General features: G+C 52.0%; 2 protein-coding genes across 2 annotated transcripts in view; one reads left to right on the top strand and one right to left on the bottom strand.

Moving 5' to 3' along the window:
* Nucleotides 1-6,805, bottom strand: part of PPIP5K1 (diphosphoinositol pentakisphosphate kinase 1) — a 30,930-nt gene extending 24,125 nt beyond the window's left edge. The window contains 12 exon segments of the mRNA XM_070953864.1: nucleotides 1,012-1,089; nucleotides 2,007-2,108; nucleotides 2,261-2,382; nucleotides 2,717-2,878; nucleotides 2,997-3,098; nucleotides 4,266-4,420; nucleotides 5,301-5,386; nucleotides 5,701-5,791; nucleotides 5,874-6,303; nucleotides 6,306-6,358; nucleotides 6,361-6,623; nucleotides 6,703-6,805. Of these exon segments, the coding sequence (XP_070809965.1) occupies nucleotides 1,012-1,089; nucleotides 2,007-2,108; nucleotides 2,261-2,382; nucleotides 2,717-2,878; nucleotides 2,997-3,098; nucleotides 4,266-4,420; nucleotides 5,301-5,386; nucleotides 5,701-5,791; nucleotides 5,874-6,303; nucleotides 6,306-6,358; nucleotides 6,361-6,595 (1,616 nt within the window). The 5' untranslated portion in view covers nucleotides 6,596-6,623; nucleotides 6,703-6,805.
* Nucleotides 6,806-9,364: 2,559 nt separating this feature from the next.
* CKMT1A (creatine kinase, mitochondrial 1A) lies at nucleotides 9,365-18,332 on the top strand. Its single transcript, XM_070953281.1, has 9 exons — nucleotides 9,365-9,519; nucleotides 12,608-12,806; nucleotides 12,903-12,998; nucleotides 16,161-16,382; nucleotides 16,664-16,749; nucleotides 17,064-17,187; nucleotides 17,379-17,513; nucleotides 17,723-17,848; nucleotides 18,159-18,332. Exons 1-9 carry the CDS (start codon nucleotides 9,365-9,367, stop codon nucleotides 18,273-18,275), a joined length of 1,260 nt encoding a protein of 419 aa, XP_070809382.1. The 3' UTR covers nucleotides 18,276-18,332.
* The last annotated feature ends 1,963 nt before the right edge of the window (nucleotides 18,333-20,295 follow it).

The following is a 20,295-nucleotide window of genomic DNA, read 5'->3' as shown; positions in this document are numbered from 1 at the left end:
AAACCAGGCAAAGACTTTATTTTAATCCAGAGCTTGAGGTGCTAATTCATCTTTCTTAGTTTAGAAATGTGAAGATGGCTCTAAGTGTAGAACAAGACAGGAAATGTTAGAAATAATTGGAAAATTCTATTCAGAGCTATACAAAGATCAAGATCATTGAAAAGTGACTCACAAAAGAGGAAATGCCAGATATCTTACTGGAGGAACTATCAAGTGCCATAAAATCAATGAAAAATGGCGAAGCTTCAGGAAATGATTGTGTTACGGTTGAAATGCTAAAAGCTGGTGATCACAGTTCACACAAGATATTAGCAAAACTATACTCAAGATGCCTCAGAGAAGAAAAAATACCCAATGCTGAAGTGATTCTTATACACAAGAAAGGAGCCTAAGATGATTTAAAGATCTATCACCGAATAAGCCTTCTCTCAGTCATCTACAAGGGTTTCACCAAGATAATAGCAAAAAAAATGTTGAGAACATTAAATGATGCACAGCCAAAGGAGCAGGCAGACTTCAGAAGTGGCTACAGCACGATGGATCACATCCAGGTTGTTCATCAAGTCATTGAAAGGTACACCAGGCCTCTGTGCGTGGCTTTCATAGACTACAAAAAGGCATATGACTCAGCATTCCAGCAAGCAATAATTAATGCATTGTTCAGCCAAGGTGTAGACACTGCTTACATAAACTTTTTACAATCAATATATGAAAAAACATTGGTGACAATTTGCCTTAATGATCTTAAAGTGGAAATTGACATAGAACAAGGTGTATGATAAGGCGACACAACCTATCCTTTTCTCAGCCTGCCTTGAAAAAGTATTTCACAAACCAGGCTGGGCAGAAGATGGAATAAAAATCAATGGCGCCTATTTAAATCACTTAAGATTTGCAGATGAAGATATTCTCTTCTCACAAGACCCATAAGAGCTCCAAAGACACATACAAGAGCAGTGTGAGCAGTGTGCTACCTGCTCTAACATATGCCAGTAAAACACAGACACTCACCTCACAATAATACAAAAGCTAAGAGTGGCGCGAAGAGCCATGGGAAGATACATGCTCGGTATCACAAGACAGAAAGACCTGCACATGGATTAGAGAACAAACACAAGCATATATGCCGTCAGGAGAGTCAAAGAATTGCAGTGGAAATGGGCTGGTCACATAGCAAGAAGAACTGAGGGCAGGTGGACCAAGGCAGTTATAGAATGGATCCCACTTGATAAAAAGCGCCCACAAAAGAGACCTAAAACAAGATGGAACTATGACATCAGCAAGGATTGTGAGCCCAAGTGGCAAAAGGAAGCTCAGGACTGTATTGGTTGGAAACATGTGGAAGAGGCCTTCATCCTGCAGTGGATAGACAATGACTAAGATGATGATGATGATGATGAAATTTAGAATATTAGAGCTATAAAATCTCAAATTTAAATTTTTATAGAACATTTAAGCTTTTACAAAACCCTTTGTCTTTTTCAAGATTCTGATGACCAAACGCCACCTACATTTGCAATCACTGTTGCCACAGCCCCAGAAAATATTGCTCCATTTTTCTTCACTATCAGCAACATGCAGGGAAAGAGAACAGCTGGAACATCCTGCCCTGGGCTCTCCGGCCATGTTGGCCTGGCCTCCCCCTTGGCTTCCCTGAACCTCCTATAGCCGAGCCTCAGAACTTGGGCACTGATTTCAGCTGAACTCCAGGAGCTGCTGTGGGCCTTCAGCCCAAAAGGGACCCCTCCAAAGTCTTAGAAGAAGAAGAGGGAAGAGCAGCATTTCACCTGATCTGTTTTTGTTACGAACACTTCCAGAAGCTCCTGCGCATTAGCAACTCCGCATCTTGTTGTTATCAGAAAATCCAACAATATCATAAATAGGACCCCAAACCTACGTGGTCTTTCTGAAAAAGATTGTGTCTCCTACTGACAGGCCAACCTCAGGAGCCATCATCACAAGTGGTGAACAGAAAGGGAAGCATGGCCGGCACAGCCAACACTAACATTGTCCCTGAAGTGGTGGGCACAATGGGGATGTCTTCTGCTTCCGTGGGGATGGACCAGGGGATCTGGAACTGGGGAGCCATTTCACGCATGATGATGTTCCTGGCAGGGAGAGGGGAGACTGGTTGGAAACCACCTCTCCCAGTTTTGCAATAGGGCCACCAGCCCGTGGCAGACTGGATTCAGACCATTCGTGCTCTGGTCCCCTCCTCCTCCCCTTCCAGGAGGGGACGATCAACTGAAGCACCACACACCCAAGGAGCTTGGCACAGTCATCATAGTACTTCATAGAGTTCTTCACAAAACTGAAGCCGTTGACATCACAGACGAAGGACTGGCCGTTGGCCCGCAGTAAGTCAAAGCCGCACACTGTCTGCTGCAAAGGGTGACACGAGACACAGAGCTCTTTGAGGCACTCTACCAATAGAAGGAGCCCCTCAGCCCCACCCTGCCACCCTGGCCAGGGGATTGCAGGAGGAGGCAAACACAACAGAGAGAGCCCCCATTTCTCTGTCACACAGTTTTAGCAGGGAGATGCAAAGCAGCACCTACAGCCTGAGATTTTGGAGCCAGGCAAGAACATTGACTTACTCCATTTGAGGAGGAGAGGGTGGCCCCAAGACCTATCCAGGCATTCCAGGCTTCAGCAACAAGAGCTAAGAACTTCAGGGAGGGCTCCAGGAGGCCACAAGTCAGAGGGAAAGACTAACCTTGAAGGCCACACAGACTTTTCGGGCCACCAGCTTCTCTATGGCTGTTAACATAACTGGGTAGCGGATCTCCTTTCCTTCGCTATCCCGTTCCACCTTCCCATCAAGAGCAGGGGACTTCCGTGCCTCGGCGTGTGCGTAGTCGGGACCCACCGTGTAGACCTGAATGAAAGAACACCAGCAATGTCACCCCACTCAGAGCTGCCAACAAAGGGACCTTGGCCACCAGGCTGCCTGCCCAGCTCAGATAACTCCTCTCCCCACAAACACCCCTTCCTACCTTGACATCCGTGCCATCTGTAGGCATGAACTCCTCATAAATATACGATCCGGTCTTCCGTACGCTGCTCTCTGGAGAGTAGACGCTGCTACGGCTCCCAATCTGGAACAGTTCAGGAACTCAGCTAGAGAAGTAAGCTGCACCTCAAAAAAGATGGGCCACGAGCCCTGGAGCAACTGATGCCTCACACAAAGAGGCAAAAGACACCTCCACCTGGACAGCAGGGCCTGAGACGAACAGGGAGGAGTAACAAAAGCCCAGGAACGTCTCCTGGTTTGAGGCAAAAATGTAATGGATTCCTTATGCCAGGATTCCCCAACTCCTGGGCCGTGGCCCACTACCTGTTTCAAACTGGTTCGCGCAAGCAATGAGCAAGCGCGCACACGCATAAAGCTCCACTCACAAGAGCGGTGGGCAAGCAGATGTGCGAAGCTCCACTCATACTAGTGGTGGGTACTTTAGCTCACGCATGAAACTCCACTTGCCCAAGCAGAGGGCACTCCTGTGCAAAGTTCCATTTATGTCATTGGAGCTTTGCACGTGAGCACAAGCACCCGCTGCTCAAGGGTCTCCATTCGCACAAGTGGAGGTTTGCGTGCATGCAAGCACCCTTTGCTTATGCACGAAGCTCCATTCACATGAATGGGGACTGCCTGCACCCGCCGCTCACACCAAATGAGTTGTGTGCACGTACGTGTGCCTACCACTCACATACCCTCCCCCCCACGCTGGGCCAGGCCACCAAGGTGGAAAGGTTGGGGACCCTTGCCATATGCCACTACTTATTTCATACCAATGGTGTTTAAAATGGAAAAGATGAAGTTATTCCTGTTGTTCAATAAAACAAAAGTACATTCCTATGTACATAACCTCAGTACCTTCATTCCAGCGGAGCCAAATCAAAATTGCTTTAATCAAAATCTTAACCAATTTCTGGAATTCAGATTTCCACTTTACTGAAAGGAAGGAAAAGTACTCTGGAAATGCACATTACCTTAACTTCTCAAATCTGGCACCTGAAAGGGGACCCAACCTTTCAGGAGACCCCCAATTAGAAGACCCTGGTGCCAGTGAATCGCCCCTTCAATATTTGACATTGATTGTACTGTGCCCTGTCTCTTTGGTTTGGGATTACTGCTTTGGCTGTAACTGTAAAAAAGCATTATTCACACAATCTCCTGAAATAGAGATGATAGCCAGGTTACACTGCTATTGGGAATGCCTCTCATCAGACAGATGGTGCTCCAGCCAAAGCCACGGTCTTCTCACCTTGCGGAAAAGGCGCTGGCTGCCCCCGCCAGCCGAAGAGGGGTAGTAGATGTAGACGTTGTGGTCCTCAGCACTGACTGGCTTTTCCACAAAGGGCTTGGGGAAAATGGCCCCATTGACTTCCACCTGGTCTTCCCCCTCCACCAGGCTGCACTCTGCACAAACACACAGGGCCTTCAGAGACAGGAAGCTGACCCCCCCCAACTTTCCTTTCTTGGGGAGTTACAGAGCCTCCAGGCTTCTCCAGACACCCAGGATCATCCTTGGAGGAGGCTGGGTCTGGCTCTGAGTGGCAGGGAGGGGGAAAGGCTGGAAAGCCACTATGCAAAATGGCTGCACTAAGGGGGACAGGGGGCACATCCTGCTGCAACAAGAGCATTCAAAGGAATTGGGCACACCTGAAGATGAGGCAAGGGGACTAACTGGTGGTGAGTGGGTGGAGGGAAATCTGTAGCCTAACAGAGGATCAAGGAAAACATAGTGCTAGTCTAGACCAGTACTGATGATGTTACCTAGTTTGAGTAATGAAATGTCTGCAAAAATCCCGCCAAGCTCAGAGAATACCAAAGACTCCTCATTTGAACCTTGAGTTACAAAGACTTTCCTTTATCAATCAAGGAAAAGAGCAGCTCTTTAGCAGACATCAGCCTGCAAAGCCGAGTTCTGAGCCCTCCTGGTGCTTCTTTGCACACAAGACAGAAGCTGCTTCCTTTCCTGAGGCCATCGGCCAGAGGCCCAGGGCATCCTTCAGGCCACTCTTCCTCTAGTGCCAAGGCTCTCCTGGAAATGCTCTGGGCAACAAAGGAGACGGCCCTGCACAACATCCATTTTCTAGGTTTTCACAATGCCTCTTAGCCCTCCCCAACTAGGTTGCACAAATCCAGCCACACGTTGCGCATTCTCAGGCCCTGGTCTACACTGGGGGTTTAAGGGCAGCCCAAGGGGCACCTTCCTGCTTATCTGGCAACTGATCCCCTTGCCTTGCCTCCAAAGTGGGCCAGGGAGGAGGCTCAGCCCTGCTTGCCCCCCACTCACCCTCTGGGCGATCAGGGTCCCGGTTGAGCACCGCATAACGAGGCAGGTCTACTCCTTCCTCCTGCAGGATCCGGTACACCTCCCGCCTACAGAGGATGGAAACACAGGCAGGAGTCTCTGGCTGAGGGGACACGACTGATGCCCCCCCTCCCAGTTGGCCAAAGCACACCTCAACTTGGCCACATTCGGACCAGAGATAAGCGAGGGATTTTACTTCTCTCCAGTCTGCCTTGCCCTTCCCTGCTGGTGGTGGTAGCCCAGTTAAGCAAATTCCGGCTTCTAAGCCACTTCCACCCAAAATGACCCAAAGATCTGGTGCAGATTCAGCCCGCTGTTGGAGGCACAACGTACCATGCAGCCCATAATACCCCAGCAAGTGTATTCACCTCCACAACCCTACCTGTCCTGGATGTAATATTGCATATCAAGGTCGTTAATCAGAAAAGGGTTGCGGAGCTTGGCATAAGCAACGGCTTTGTCCAGAGGGAACCCTGGAAGATTCGGGGAGGAAAACATGTTGACCACCAGCTGAGCACCCAGGCAGAAGAGGAGCCGGGACGCCAGCTGGCCAACCTTTGGAGTGGAAGGAGATGAGGCAGTCGCAGGCCGGCCACTTCTCCACCGGCTCGTTCAGGATGACATCTTCCCCCATGATCACCACCGCAATGTATTCAAACTTGCACAGCCGCTCCAGGATTTGGGTCATGGGCTTGGATTTGGACTTTTTGGTCATGGCGCAAATGCCAACCACAATCTGCCGTTCTGGAGGCTGCAAGAGAGCCGCAGCAGCAGCAGCGTCACCTTGGGCAGTGGGTGGTCTGACAACACGAGGCTCTTCCTTAAAGTCAGGCACAAAAGCAAAACGGGGTGGGGGGGCACAGAAACCCGCGCAGGCCAGAACTAAGGAGGACTTCCAAGAGAAGAGGAAGGGGTCCCGCCAGGCTTCCAGCTTCCCTGCTAGAAGCCCCCAGAAGCACAAGAGGGAACACCGGGCAGTTCCCCACCTCCACCCCCGTGATGCCCTCCAGGGGACTTCCAGCCCACTTCCCTGGGCGCGGACTTCCCTCCGCCTCAAAGCCAGCAAGGCTCCTTCCGAGGCAGGCGGCAGCAAGAAGCCCCTTTACCGACTCTTCCTCCTCCTCCTCCTCCTCCTCCTCCTCCTCCTCAGCCTCAAAGAAGGGCAGCTCGTCCATCTTCAGCTCTGCGCCCGGGAAATCCAGCTCCTCATCTCGACAGCCCAGGAAGAACTTAGCCGCGGAAGCGCCCTCCTTCAGCTCGGCCGTCCAGGACGACATGCCAGAGCGCGCAGCCAACCATCCCGCTCTGCAACGAGCAGGCCGGCGTCACCAGCGGCCGCCCAAGCAGCCCCGCCCGCCCGCCCGCCCGCCCGCCGGAGCCTTACACTGCCGCATCCTTCGGGCTGCGGGCGGCCTCCGGAGGCGGAAGAGGACCGAGCGGCGCCCGGCCTGTCCTCCCGATCTTCGCAGCCTGCCAGGACGGCGCGCCTTCGGCCGGCGGGGCCGCGGGAGCCACCCGGAAGCGCTCGCGCTCGGGCCGGGCACCAGCGGGCAGGCGGGCCGGCCTCCCGGACGCGCCAGCCCCGCCTGCCAGAGCGGCCGCCGGGCGGGGAGGCGCTTGGCTCGGCCGAGGCTCCGCCCTCCTCCGTCCCCGCCCGCCCCCTCCGGGGCAGAGAGCGTCGGGGAGCGGGCTGGTTCAAGCCGGGGCAGGAGCCAGGCGGGGGCGGGGTAGCTCCGAGCCCAGTTGGGCTTGCGCAGGAATCCAAAGGCCGGCGGGCGCAGCTGGCAGCGGTCACCTTGACACACCTGCCCGCGCGGGGGCAAGCAAGTCCAGCGGAGGCCCCGCCTCCTGGTCCTCTAGGTGGCAGCCAGCCCCGCCCCGCCGGCTCCAAGAGGTCTTCCCGGGCCAGGAATTGCACCGGCTAGAGAGCCGTCTCATTCCTTTGGGCCCATTGCTCTAATCTCGGGTGCTTTATGACCGCGATGGAATGTTTCTCGTGTCTTTCATGGCGTCGGCTCTCCCACTCGGGTTTGCATTCTCTCCATCCCCTCTGCCTCTCCATCTCTAAGAAAAACGTTGACTACTTTGGGAAGACTGAAATTGGAGGGAGACCTTGTGCATCACCGGTGCTGGGAGGGGGCGGGCGGGCGGGCGGGCAGTTGCAAAGAGGGTGACCAGTGTCCAGAGGAAATGCAAGCGCAGGTGGGGAATAAGAATGATGGAGAATAAGGGGCCCTTGGGGCTCTCTGTGCTTGGTTGTTTTCTTGCAAATGTTTCATGAGCCAAACCAGGCAACATCATCAGCACTGCAAGAAAACAACCAAGCTCAGAGAGCCCCAAGGATCCACCCCTCATTTCAACTCAGTGCTACAAATATTCTCCTTTATTGATGATGGAGAGTCCCTGATAAGGGAAGAAGAGAAGGGGAACCTATCATCAGTGTCCTGGGGTGGAGGCTGTCACATTGCTCTCCATCTTGTCCCTTCCCCCACTGGCTAAAGGGAGCTTGTTCACACCCAGTTTTTTTAGCAACTCCCCTCGGACCCTGATGGACCGTGGACCATCAACAAGTCTCTGGGAGCTCCGAGGGAGGCAGTGCGGCTGTGCAGCCGAACACCTTTCCGAGGGTGTTGCTCTCTGTCTCCCTTGCTAGCAAACTGGTAGAGGAGAAATCCGACATGCCAAATATGCAGGAGGGGGCGAGAGATGGGCTACACTACCCTGATTGACCAGTCAAAGTCTTCTTTTCCCACGGGGAGGGGGACAGTCGACCAGACAAAAGCCCGGAACAGGCTGTGCCCAGCCTGAGGCTCGTCAACTGAAAAATACCTGCCTGCATCCCAAGGCAGCCACCCAAAGGTTCCCCGTGCAGCGCCCTTCAGCCGCTGGGGAGTCCTTGGGGTCCCTATGCACCAGAAGAAGGAGGGGTCTGCAGAGAACAGTGCCTGGTGGGGCGCTGCGTCTGGCCAGAGCAGCAGCGGATCTGCTCAGCATTTCTCAGTGCAGCCTCTTGCTTATCCTCTTGCCTGGGGAGGTCAGTTTTGGGGAGGTCGGGGGAGGACCTTGGATGAGAATCTTATTGCACAAAGAAGCTTCATTCATCCCCGTGAAATATCTTGGTGAACAAACTAGATCAGCTCAGCTTCAAAGAGCCTTGGTAGTACAGGGGTTTAAGGCACCCTGTTATTAAGCTGGTTATTAAGACCAGCTGCCTGCAATTACTGCAGGGTTCGAATCTCGCCAAGGCTCAAGGTTGACTCAGCCTTCCATCCTTTCTAAGGTAGGTAAATTGAGGACCCAGTTGTGGGGGCAATAAGCTGACTTTGTATAAATATACAAAAGGATGAAGGCTATTGCTGAGCACATTGTAAGCCGCCCTGAGTCTTCGGAGAAGGGCGGCATATAAATCAAATTTTAAAAAAAAAAGTATTGCGGAACTGCCCAGGGGCTCGTTTGTTTGCTTCTCTCTTCTCTTCTCTGCATGTCCCGGGGCGGGTGAAAAGGTGCCCAACCGGGAGCGGGGATGAAGGCAGCAGGTACCAGCCAGCCTCGCCCAAGGGGACGAGGAGAGCCTTCTCCAGAGCAGCCAGATTCCGACACTGCCGCCGCGCTCAGGAGCCGCGCTGGAGGAGGAGGAGGAGGAGGAGGAGGAGCGCTGAGCCCAGGACATAGCCGCCGGGCTGCGGGGATCGAGGGCCGGCGGGGGGTGGCAGCAATCGGAGGTCGCCTGCCGCCCCCGCTCTTACGGGCCGGTGGTGGTGCTGGTGCTGGGGGGTGCCCTGCCCTGGCCGGCGCTGTCCAGGCCGGGGTCGGTGCTGAAGCGCGCTCTGGGCGCCGCAGCCGCGCGCGGCGCTTCGGGCGAGGCCCCTGGGCTGGGTTGGGCCGGCCGGGCCGGCGCTAGGGCGGCGTAATCTCCGCGCTCCCCTCCCCGCGAGCCTTGCATTGGCGGTGCGTCTCCTCCCGCCTAGCTGTGCGAAGTCCTCGCCCGCCCGCGGCTCGCCTTCCTGCTTCGCGCCTTCGCTGCTCAGACTCCCCGCGGCGGCACCATGTCCAGCACCTTCGCCCGCGCCCTCTCCGCCCGGAGATCCGCCGCCCTCCTGGCCGCTGTGGGCGCCGCCGGCTCTCTGGGCGCCGGCTTCCTCTTCTCCCGCGACTCCGTCGGCCCCTCGGAGAGGTCCAAGCGGCGCCTCTACCCGCCAAGGTAGGGCTCCCGGGGCGACTAGGGATGCCCTTGAGGCGGCGACGCCCGGGAGGGCACCTCGGAGCTGGAGCGCGGGGCCTGGGATGCCGTGGCGGAAGGCCGGCGGTCCCCTCGAGGAACCAGGTCCCCTTCTCGGACCCTCCGTGAACTGAGGAGCGCGCCGCTCCCTTTTCTCCCGCGCCGCAACACTGAGGCCGTTGGGTTTGGCCTTCGGGCCAAGAGAAAGAGGGAGTTTGCTTTGTTCAGAAAGAGGGAGTCTGAACGACCACCAGAAGGGGGGGGTCAGGGCCGCCAACCGGACTCCTGCCTTCCCAGGACACCCAGGAGTTGCTTCCTCTCCCCAGCGCAGCTAAAGAGAAATGCAGTCGGCTTATGCTCTGGAGCCCTCTCTGTGTCAGCTCCTTCCGGGCCTTCGGGCTCTGGGTCTCCCCCATCCCACAAAACAGCACTAATCTAGGGGTGATTATCCTCCCAAGAAGGGCCCTGGAAGCATCCCCCAACCCTGGGCAAAGCAGAGCCCCCCCAGAATCCCTTTCGAAACAGGCAGGGGCCAGGCTGTCCTGGGGCCAAGCACGGGTCGCAGGTGCAAAGTGAGCCCAGGCTTGTGGTGCAGCTCCCTCTTCCTTATCTGCAAAGGAGGAATGGAGCCCAAGCCCCGCCCACCTTTTGGTCTGCGGCTAGAGAGACCAGCCAGCTGCAGGCTGTTCTCTCCTGAGAAAGAGCCTTACCAGACTGGTGCGCTGTGGTGGTTCCGGTTGAAGGGAGGGCACAGACAGAGCCCTTCTAGCACCCCCACCAGCCCCTACCTCTTCCTCAAGACACCTTAGAAGAGTTCAAGGGCCCTCTAAATTGACAATAAGGTCAAGAGAGAGCGGCTTCCTAAGAAGATTAAGGAAGGGAACTTAATGCAAGCATTACTCTGCTGCTGGATTGTGAATTGGGGTCATCACAGTTGCTTAACTACTCCAGGTTGAAATGAGATGTCCACCTGACAGAGGACAGGGTGAATCAGCAGAGTAGAGATGATTCTCCAGCTTCTGAGTGGCAAGAGCCGAGATACCTTACACCAGGAAGTAGGAAGAGAGGAAAACAGGCTACCTCCTAGGTGGCCCTTCCCAAGACTATGAACTAAGGCAGAGTCCTGGCAGAACTGGAATCCAGGTGACCTGAGATTGAACCACATTTAAGCACAGGCCGCTTAGACCAGCCAGCTTCTCCTGTTTGCCACTCTGGGAAGTGTACAAGCTGCAAAATAACAAATCCCCCACTCTGACCCCAGTGAGATAATTTAGTCAATTTGCTGCCTCTATTTCTTATTTTTGTTTCTGATGGTATCTTTTTAATGTTTTTACTTGTGAGTCATTGGGAGTCAAACAGCGTACTAATCTAATAAATATTTTAAATAGAATTGTTCCACTTTTACCTTAACTAGGCACCCTCTGCCTGCTAGTTGGCACTTAACAAAGTAGCTGAACTTCATTAACGTGCAAATGTCCCTTGCTACTGGCCCAAACCAATGGTTCTCAACCCAGGGTCCCTAGACCCCAGGGTAAGTGTGATGTCATCACAGGGAGTCCGCAGTGGTGGGATTCAAATTTTTTTACTACCGGTTCTGTGGGCGTGGCTTGGAGGGCATGGCAGGGGAAGGTTACTGCAAAATCCCCATTTCCTCCCGATCAGCTGAGACTTGGGAGGCAGAGAATAGATGGGGGTGGGGCCAGTCAGAGGTGGTATTTACTGGTTCTCCAAACTACTCAAAATTTCCGCTACCGGTTCTCCAGAACTGGTCAGAACCTGCTGAATACCACTTCTGGAGTCCGCGAAGGCTTGAAGAAATGTTATGACTTAAATCTTCACTCAAGATTGTGTGGAGGGGTCCGTGTCCACAAAAGGTATTTAAAGGGAGTCCATGGTGAAGAAAAGGTTGAGAACCAATGGCCTAAACTAAGCAACTCCCAGGGGAGAGACGAACCAAAGCAGATGCCATGGCAATTCTCCTTACTGCTACTGGAGCTGATGGATCCAGACTGGGGGAAACTCTCTGATGCAATAGCTTTATTAATAAACTTCTATTAATTGTAATGATCCTAGTGCCTTCCCCTGTGGTATTCAACCTGCAGTGGGTATCCAACACTATAGCCAGCAATACTATGTCATTAAAAGGGCATGGGAGCCAGTTTGATGTAATGGTTAAGACATTAGGCTAGAAACTGGACGAGTGTGAATTCTAGTCCCACCTTAGAAACGAAGCCAATTGGATGACTTTGAGACAATCCTGTTTCTTGGCCCTAGGAAGAAACAGGAGGCAACGACATACCAATTCTGAAGTCTTGCCAAGAAAACTGCAGGGACTTGACCAGGCAGTCCTCAGGAGTCAACACTGACTCAAAGGCACCAAAACAAAAAGGCTGCTGACAGAAGACGGAGAAGTAAAAAATTTAATGGTTCTCCACCCATCCTTGGATGGAAACAAGATTGGCTGTGCATTAATCGTTCCCATTCTTGTTGATCGCTCTCCTGCCTCTGCTGCTGGTGTTACCAATCTCTGCCATAAAGGTGTATACCAGTGGTCCCCAACCCCCGGTCCGCGGACCGGTGCCGGGCCGTGGAGTACCTGGCACCGGGCCGCGCAGCGGCCGGGGGACATGAACGCTGCAGCGCAAAGGCTCCTGGGCCGTGCGCAATGGGCCGTGCGCAAAAGCTCCTGGGCCGTGCCCCTACCCCTGCGCGCGCTCAGCGGGCCGCGGCGATAAAAAGGTTGGGTACCACTGGTGTATACTGTATGCCTCAGTGTGGAATAAGAGAGGAAACACTAACTGAACACCAATATGGCTAAAGATGACCTAACTCTGGGCTGGGACGAAGGGTCAGGTTTCCCTAGCAGAAATAGGAGGCTACCGGGTTTACCTGTCAGGGACAAGGGAGGGAAGAGCCAGTGCTGCTCCAAAGGCATCAGAGAATCCTAGAAGCAGAGGAACAGAACAAGTGTCCAAATGCTCAACCTGAAGGATAGAGAAGAAAAGATGGGAATGGTTCAGGCCAAAAGGCAGAGCTCTCTTGTCATTTTCACCCTGCCCATCTCCCACAGTGCCGAGTACCCTGATCTGCGCAAACATAACAACTGCATGGCCAGCAACCTGACACCGGCCATCTACGCTCAGCTCTGTGACAAAGCCACACCTGCTGGCTGGACCCTGGATCAGTGCATCCAGACTGGGGTGGACAATCCCGGACACCCCTTCATCAAGACAGTAGGCATGGTGGCAGGAGATGAGGAATCCTATGAGGTGAGTGAGTGAGTGCTGAGAGGCCCACCCTCCTTGCCTATCCAGCCTTGAGCTTCTTGAGATGATTGCTAACCAATGGCCCTCTTATGACTCCAGGTTTTTGCAGAGCTGTTTGACCCTGTAATTGAAGAGAGGCATAACGGCTACAATCCACGCACCATGAAGCATCCCACAGATCTCGAAGCTCGTAAGGTATGCTAACTAGGGGCCTGCCATGACTGCAAGGAACTTCAATAGAGCTTTATTCACAAAACTGGTCTTAGAATGTATCACAATCCACACATTTCTCTCTGCAATGATTTTAATGTACAACTACCCAGAAAAGGAATGTGTGGGTACACTCCAAACAAGTCTTGAATCTCCTAAATTATATCAAAATGGGGAGCATGTACTGTTGGAAAATTTGTTCCTAAGATGCAATGCCAGCACAGCAAAATATATAATATAACTTGACAATGAATGTATGGAAAGAAAGGGAAAGAAGGGTTATATTTAAAAATAGCAGAAATGCAACAATAAATAATAAACCAAAGTCCTTAAACATTCTAAAAAAGAATTCAACTGTAAGATGTTAATGGAAGCCCATCAGGGAAGGAGCCTATTTAACTTTCAACCAATGGACCAGCACTGCCCCCCCCCCGCAACCCCCCCCCCAAAGCATCAGCACCTGCCCTTAACCCCTCACTTTCCAGAAAGAGGATCTATGACTTGCTTCTCCCACAAAGTTCAGGTACATTGCTCTGGTTACAGAAAACCCAGTGCCAGCCAGCCCAGAGACCTTGAGAGGTTGAACCAGCCCTTTAAACTACTTGTGTGGGGTCCACAGCTCAGTACAATGTGCTCCCAAGCCAGGTGTTAGTAACATTTGCACATCAGAGTAGAGTGCAGTCTCCAACCTTTCCTGCTCGGTGGACTGGCAGTGGCAGCAGGTGGTGATGGGGAAGGGGATGGTTTCATGCGCACAACCTAATAATGTGCATGTACAAATGGAGTTTTGCGCACTCACTGCCACTTGCGTGGTACAGATTAACACAGATCCGCAGACCAGGGTTTGGGGATCCCTGGAGAAGAGCTTGTGCCATTAGTCAAATGGGTCATGATAAGGGTGTGAGCCATTGTGGCAAGGTCTTCCTGACCAAGGTAGGGTTGCACCATGGCCTCTACCATGTTCAGGCTGGATTACAAGTCCAGGAGGACACACATACACACCCCAGTCATAGTGACTCTCTATGTATTAAGGGATAACATTAGAGCAGGCAGAGAATCCTAGTCTACCACCCATAGTATTGTTTTGCTTGGGTTCAATTTTAACCTTTTCTGTCCCATCCAGAGCCAGGATTTCAGGGCAGGATTTCTGTGACCTCCAGCATGGCCCAGACTCATGGCATATAGCTCATTTTAATTGGCCTACTGATTATATTGAACCCTGAACTGTTGAAAGAACTCCCCAATGGCTTCAAGTAGATCTTCAAAAGTAAAGGGAAGTAAAGATCTGTGGTACTCTACCAGGCAGGGTCTATTAGGCCAACGTCTGGAGCTGACTGCTGAGGAAGGACTGGAACCATTGCAGATTAGAGCCCCCAATCTATAACCCAATTGGATGTTCCAGAAGGTTACCAGCAAAGATCACCAAGAGGATAAGAGAACCAGGACAGTTACACTCCCCCTGCCCAGGTCCTGGCAAAGGATATCTACAAGAGCAGCCAAAGCCAGAGCCATCCATGTTCAGGGCTGGATTCAGAGTCCAGATGATTCGTTCCTCTAGAGCAGGGGGGTCAAACTCAATTTCATTGAGGGCTGCATCAGGGTTGTGTTTGACCTCAGGGGGGCCAGGGGGGCGTGGGCAGCTCGATGTCACTCCATGTCAGGGGCGCCTGTGGTGGGCCAAGCGCTCTGCCAGTGAAAATGGGCTCCTGAGCTCCATTTTCAGCTGGGATGGCCTCCTGCAACCCTCTGACAGTGAAAACGCATCCCTCCCAAGCTCAGTTTTCACTGGCAGAGGCACCATGGAATGGTCCTTTGTTGTTTCCAGGGCGGCTGCGAGGACCAGATCTAAGCACCTTTAACACCCCTACTTTAGAGCATTCCCCACTGTTGACTCAAGATAATGCTGGTGCAGCCGTCTGTGGCCCCATTTTGAGCAGTGAATGCTCATCTCAGACTCCAATAGACATAAACTGAACACATAAATCCAAAGAGATCTGGAAGTCACAACGTTTTTTCTAAAAAGACAAAACTGCCAATTGCTCTTCTGCACACAAGTAACTCACCTGTCCAGCACAGCCTCTGTTACTTCAGGGACTAGCCTGTCAAATAATATTGGTTAGATGTACACTTATGTGCCCCTTCAGGAACACAAGGTAGTAGTGGCATATCTAATACAATCTCCTTCTATTCCCCAACAACAACCTAGTGAGGTAGGCTGGGCTAGGGGGCAAGGCTGACCCAAAGTCACCCAAGGAACTTCTGTGACATGGAGGGGGACAGAACCTGCCTTTTCCTGCCTCCCTGACTTCTCCCCGTCACAGGCCGGGACAGGGCAGCATTTCAGGAACAGGGAGCCCCAGCTCCTTTGGGGGCTGCTGAGGCCAGGCTGACTGGGGAGGCTTCTCCAAGGCTGGGCCTCAGATCCCAGAGTATGTCACACTTTGCAAGGAGACACAGCTTGGTTAAGAGCTGCCTGGGATGGGCTCCTCTTTGCACAAGGCATTTAAATAAATGGCTATTCAATTAAACTGAATGAAATTAAATCCAGGGCCTTTTGCCAAGTCTCATCGATCCCGCACTACAAGCTCTAGGAATCTATGGCTCCTACGTACAGCAGCCTCAACCCTTGTTGGGCAGGGGCGGGCACTGCATCCTAGAGCAGAGCATTTGGGAAAACAGCTGCTTTAAAGAGCAAGAAGAGACAAAGAAAAAGAATGATGAACTCAGGGGGCCTTTGGGAGGAAGAAAACCAGAGATTGACATACTAGACCTGACTGCCTCAGCATTCCTGGCTACTTCCAAGCAAAAGAAGTGTGAGCAATGGGCGCATGTTCTGAGCACAAGAAGCTTAATGGAAAACGCTTGTGCTCTGTGCAAAGTGCTTTCCCCCATTTACATGACTGTGGTTCCTCCTTAGGAGCTCCTATGCCAGCCAGGCCAGGATGCAGCCTGGCAAACTTCTTCCCCTGCTTCCCCTGCTAAAGATGTCTCCTCATCAGCATCTTAACTGGGAGCTGGCTTCTGACCAAGCCCTGAAAGCAACGGGAGCCCGCCAGCCCGCCAAGGGCAACAGGAGGGAGATCAAAGAGTGTGGCTGAGGAGCCCACCCTTCATCTCCTTGTAGGTGACCAGTCTCTTCTTCCTCAGATCAAGGGGGGGCACTTTGATGAGCGCTATGTCCTTTCATCGCGGGTCCGCACTGGCCGCAGCATCCGTGGCCTGAGCCTGCCTCCAGCCTGCAGCCGGGCAGAACGGCGGGAGGTGGAGAAAGTCACAGCAGAAGCCTTGAGCGGCCTGACCGGGGAGCTGGCAGGCAAGTACTACCGCCTCAGTGAGATGACGGACAAGGAGCAGGAGCAGCTTATTGAGGTGAGTGTGCCGGGTGGGGCAGGGCCCTAAGCGGCCCCTCCTTGGTTGAGAGAAGAAGCCATGAGGAAGGAGAGCAGAGAAGATCAGGCCAAGCTGATGGTACCTGCAGGCCCAGGTCACCTGTTGTCTGCAAGGTCCCTCGGCTGCCAGCCATCACCACCGCTTCCTCAGCCCATTAGGCAGCAGGCAGCAGCTATGCCCTGGGACGAAATTCAAGGGAAGCATAAAGAGATCCTAGCAGGGATAATCATCATCTTCTCCTCCTCCTCCTCCTCCTTTAGGACCACTTCCTTTTTGACAAGCCTGTCTCCCCTCTACTGACAGCAGCAGGCATGGCTCGCGACTGGCCTGATGCCCGGGGAATCTGGTAGGTCTCTGTGGATGCTTCTGATAGGGACAGACCAGGCTGGACAGATACGCCAGCTCCAGCCCCAGGAGAGGTGTTTTCCTGGGCAGAGGTCCTCTGCGATGTGACTTCCTCTGGCAATAAAAAACATGGATTAGTGGGGGAATGGAGTTGGCTGGGCCTTTCCCACCATAGCAGCTTCCCACTTTAAGAGCAGTTTAAAACTGCTTGGTAAAGACCAAAGGCTGCCCAGGGAGGGAAGGGAGGTCTCACCACAGCCAGGTCGGTTGGTGGTAGCCTCCTCTCTCCTCATCAGCATCTTAACTCCTGATCAGGCACAACCATGAGAAAACCTTCCTGGTCTGGATCAATGAGGAGGACCACACTCGTGTCATCTCTATGGAGAAGGGAGGCAACATGAAGAGAGTCTTTGAGAGGTTCTGTCGGGGCTTGAAGGAAGTGAGTCTCCCCATTTCATCACTGAGACCTTCTCAAGGGGGCTGAATCAGAGGCTGCCAGAGAAGCTGAAGGGAAGGGGCTCCACACCAAGGAAATGGGGTTAGGCAGGTGGGCAAAACTGGAGAGGTGGTGGTCACAGAGCACTGGCTTAGATGGATCCACTTACACTTTGTCTTTCCTCCCACAACCAGGTAGAGCGACTGATCCAGGAGAGAGGCTGGGAGTTCATGTGGAACGAAAGGCTGGGCTACATCTTGACGTGCCCATCCAACCTTGGCACCGGCCTGCGTGCCGGAGTTCACATCAAACTGCCACTGCTGAGCAAAGTAAGGACAAGAAATGTCCCAACTGCTCCAAGTCCTTTCTGTCGAATTCAGAAAGCCACCTTTCCTTGGCGTAAGCCAATATCAGTGCTTTTTCCCCTCATCTTTTGACCTCAAGAGCTACAAAACACACCAAGCTCTGTTATCCCACCCCCACCACTGAGCTTTCAATGTAACATTGCATTTCCCCCCCTCATTACATCTCTATCTAGGACCACCGGCTTTCTAAGATCTTGGAGAATCTACGGTTGCAGAAGAGAGGCACCGGGGGCGTGGACACAGCTGCCACAGGGAACATCTTTGACATTTCCAACTTGGATCGCCTGGGCAAATCCGAGGTAACGCCCAGGTCTGGCTAGGTGCAAGTGTCCTCTTTTGCCTTCCCTTGCTTTTTGTGGTGCTTGTTCGAGTCATCCGGACAATTGCAGGCATAGGGGAAGGGCCCTGGGAAAGGGTAGGTGTACGGCAAGCAGGGCTGGGTCAGGGTGCTTCCTCCTTCAGAGCTTGTTGATGCCAGCATGGCTTAGTACCACACGAACAAACGGGACATCCAGGCTGGGCCAGCTGACTAGAGCCAAGGGTCTGTCTGAACTGCTCCAGCTCAGCCCTCTCTCTTACCACCCTTGCTTGTATTCCCGTCCTTGGCAGGTTGAGCTGGTACAGATGGTGATCGATGGTGTGAACTACCTGATTGATTGTGAGCGACGCCTGGAACGAGGCCAGGATATCCGCATTCCGGCCCCTGTCAGCCAGTCCCGTGGCTGAGCCCAGCCGGACCCCTCTGAGGCTTGAGATGCCTGCATGCGTAGTCTTGTGGCTCTGTGTACCCTGCAGCAATCCCCATAAAGTCCCAATTGCTTGGCTTCCTTTGGATTGCAGCTATTTTTTCTGCCCATCCCTGGGGGCAGCAGGGAAGAGGGACCTACTAGGTGGAAAAAAGAGCCCAGGCTTCTCTTCCGAATCCCGGGTTCCCCTTCAGAGGATAACAAAGGGGCCTTGAAAGGCTTGGGAGGACAAACTGATGAGTTGGAAGATTGGCAAAGCTGCTCCTGTCCCCAAGATCTAGGAGGAAGTTTCATTGTGTCTGACCAAACCAGGAAAGAAAAAGGGGATAGGAGTCACACTTGAGATTTCAGAGGGAAATCTGCTATCTTCAAAGGCAGTGGGGAAAACGGAGCAGGAAAACAGGGAACCACAGGCCAATCAACTTGATACTGATGTTTGGAATACCGAAGTGGAAAGGACTTTGGAGGTCTTCTAATCTGATCCCTTGCTTAAGGAAACCCTTTACCATTTCAGACAAATGGCTGTTCAGTCTCTTCTTAAAAATATCCAGTAATGGAGCACCCACAACTTCTGGAGGGAAGCCGTTCCATTGGTTAATTATTCTGTCAGGAAATTTCTCCTTAGGTCTAGGTTGCTTGAAAGAGAGAAGCCTTCAGGTGCTTTGGGCAACCCCGTTTTCTTTGTGACAGCCCCTTAGATGTTGGAAGACAGCTATTATGGAAAGATGCTAGAGCAGACCACAAAGAGATTCATAGGTGCCTTAAAATCAGTCAGCACTTCAAACCACAGAATTCAGCAGAGATTGGTCAGGAACAACTTGGGTAATCTTTTTTTGCTTTGTTTTTTGGCAACCTTAATTTCTTTAATACATTGCAAGAATGTTATAGTCATAAAATATCTTGATTTCAGCTGACAAAAGTGCTCTTTTGATTAGCAAGCAAGATCCAGGTGGCATGCCAATTAAGTTCATTCACAATAGTTTGAAAATAATTTTTAAAAAGTACTTATTAATGATAACCATCAAACAAGTGAGAAGTATGGGAATCCAGTTTGGTCCTGTGTTTTCATCAATTTTGTGGATGAAGGGGCACGTTTATAACACTTACCAAATTTGAGCTGACACAAATTGGGATGGCATTAATTAATATTCCAGAAGACTGAAACAAAGTTGAAAGCAATCTTTATCAGTTAGAAAAATGGCCTTCTAGTTTTATTGAGACAAATGCATATTACTCACTAGGAAAAAGAAGTTAAATGCACAATTTGTATGCGTGGTGTGTGCATGAAAAAGTTCCTGGAACTGGGGTGGATTACAAGCTGAATATGAGTCACAGTATCACATGGCCGCTAAAAGGATAAGTGCCATTTTGGGCTTCACCAACAGAAGCATAATTTCCAAATGTTAGGAGGGAGTTGTTCCTCTTTGTATTGAACAAACATTCTGAGTATTATCCATCCTGGATAATCATAATTTGAGAAATATTCCTTTGCCAAGAAGATGATCAGAAAACCAGAGGCAAAACCTTTTGGGAGGGAGGGACTCGCATATGGTGGGTCTTGAAGGATTTCAAGGGGATGAAAGGATGGGCCACCTAAAGAGCCAAGACCACACTCTCTTGTCTCAGGGGACATTTCTTTGTGCACCCTCAAATCAGTTAATACAGTATCTGAAAAATCTTGATAGCTTGTCACCTATGTGTTGCTCTATCAGTTCTTTATTGAGAGGTTCACTATTGCTATAATCTTTTATTCCATACATTTGTCATCAAGAATACTAATTACCCTACCCAACAACAATTTTCTATCACTAGAGCTTTGCAGGGCTTCCAGGAGGTAGGTGATTATGATACATAGACCTGGTGATACCCCTTAGCAATGGACAATCTTACCCAATGTGTAAGTGGAGAGAGAACTGAATTCTGGGGGACTCTGCAAAGCAGGCTTCAAAGGTGAGAACCTTCACTGCCAATCAACCCTGACTGGTAACAGCCCCATAGAA

The sequence above is a fragment of the Pituophis catenifer genome, unplaced genomic scaffold (genome assembly GCF_029215685.1).
Source record: "Pituophis catenifer annectens isolate HBS135680 unplaced genomic scaffold, rPitCat1.0.hap2 SCAF_14, whole genome shotgun sequence".
NCBI lineage: Eukaryota > Metazoa > Chordata > Lepidosauria > Squamata > Colubridae > Pituophis > Pituophis catenifer.
The sequence above is the reverse complement of the archived record's forward strand: the minus strand, read 5'-3'. Positions and strand labels throughout refer to the sequence as shown.

Excerpts from the sequence above, each read along its gene's own strand:
- CKMT1A (XM_070953281.1), top strand. The coding sequence starts at position 9,365 with ATGTCCAGCACCTTCGCCCGCGCCCTCTCCGCCCGGAGATCCGCCGCC. Across the intron at positions 9,520-12,607 it reads CGGCGCCTCTACCCGCCAAG|TGCCGAGTACCCTGATCTGC; the intron begins GTAGGGCTCCCG and ends CATCTCCCACAG. Across the intron at positions 12,999-16,160 it reads CAGATCTCGAAGCTCGTAAG|ATCAAGGGGGGGCACTTTGA; the intron begins GTATGCTAACTA and ends CTTCTTCCTCAG.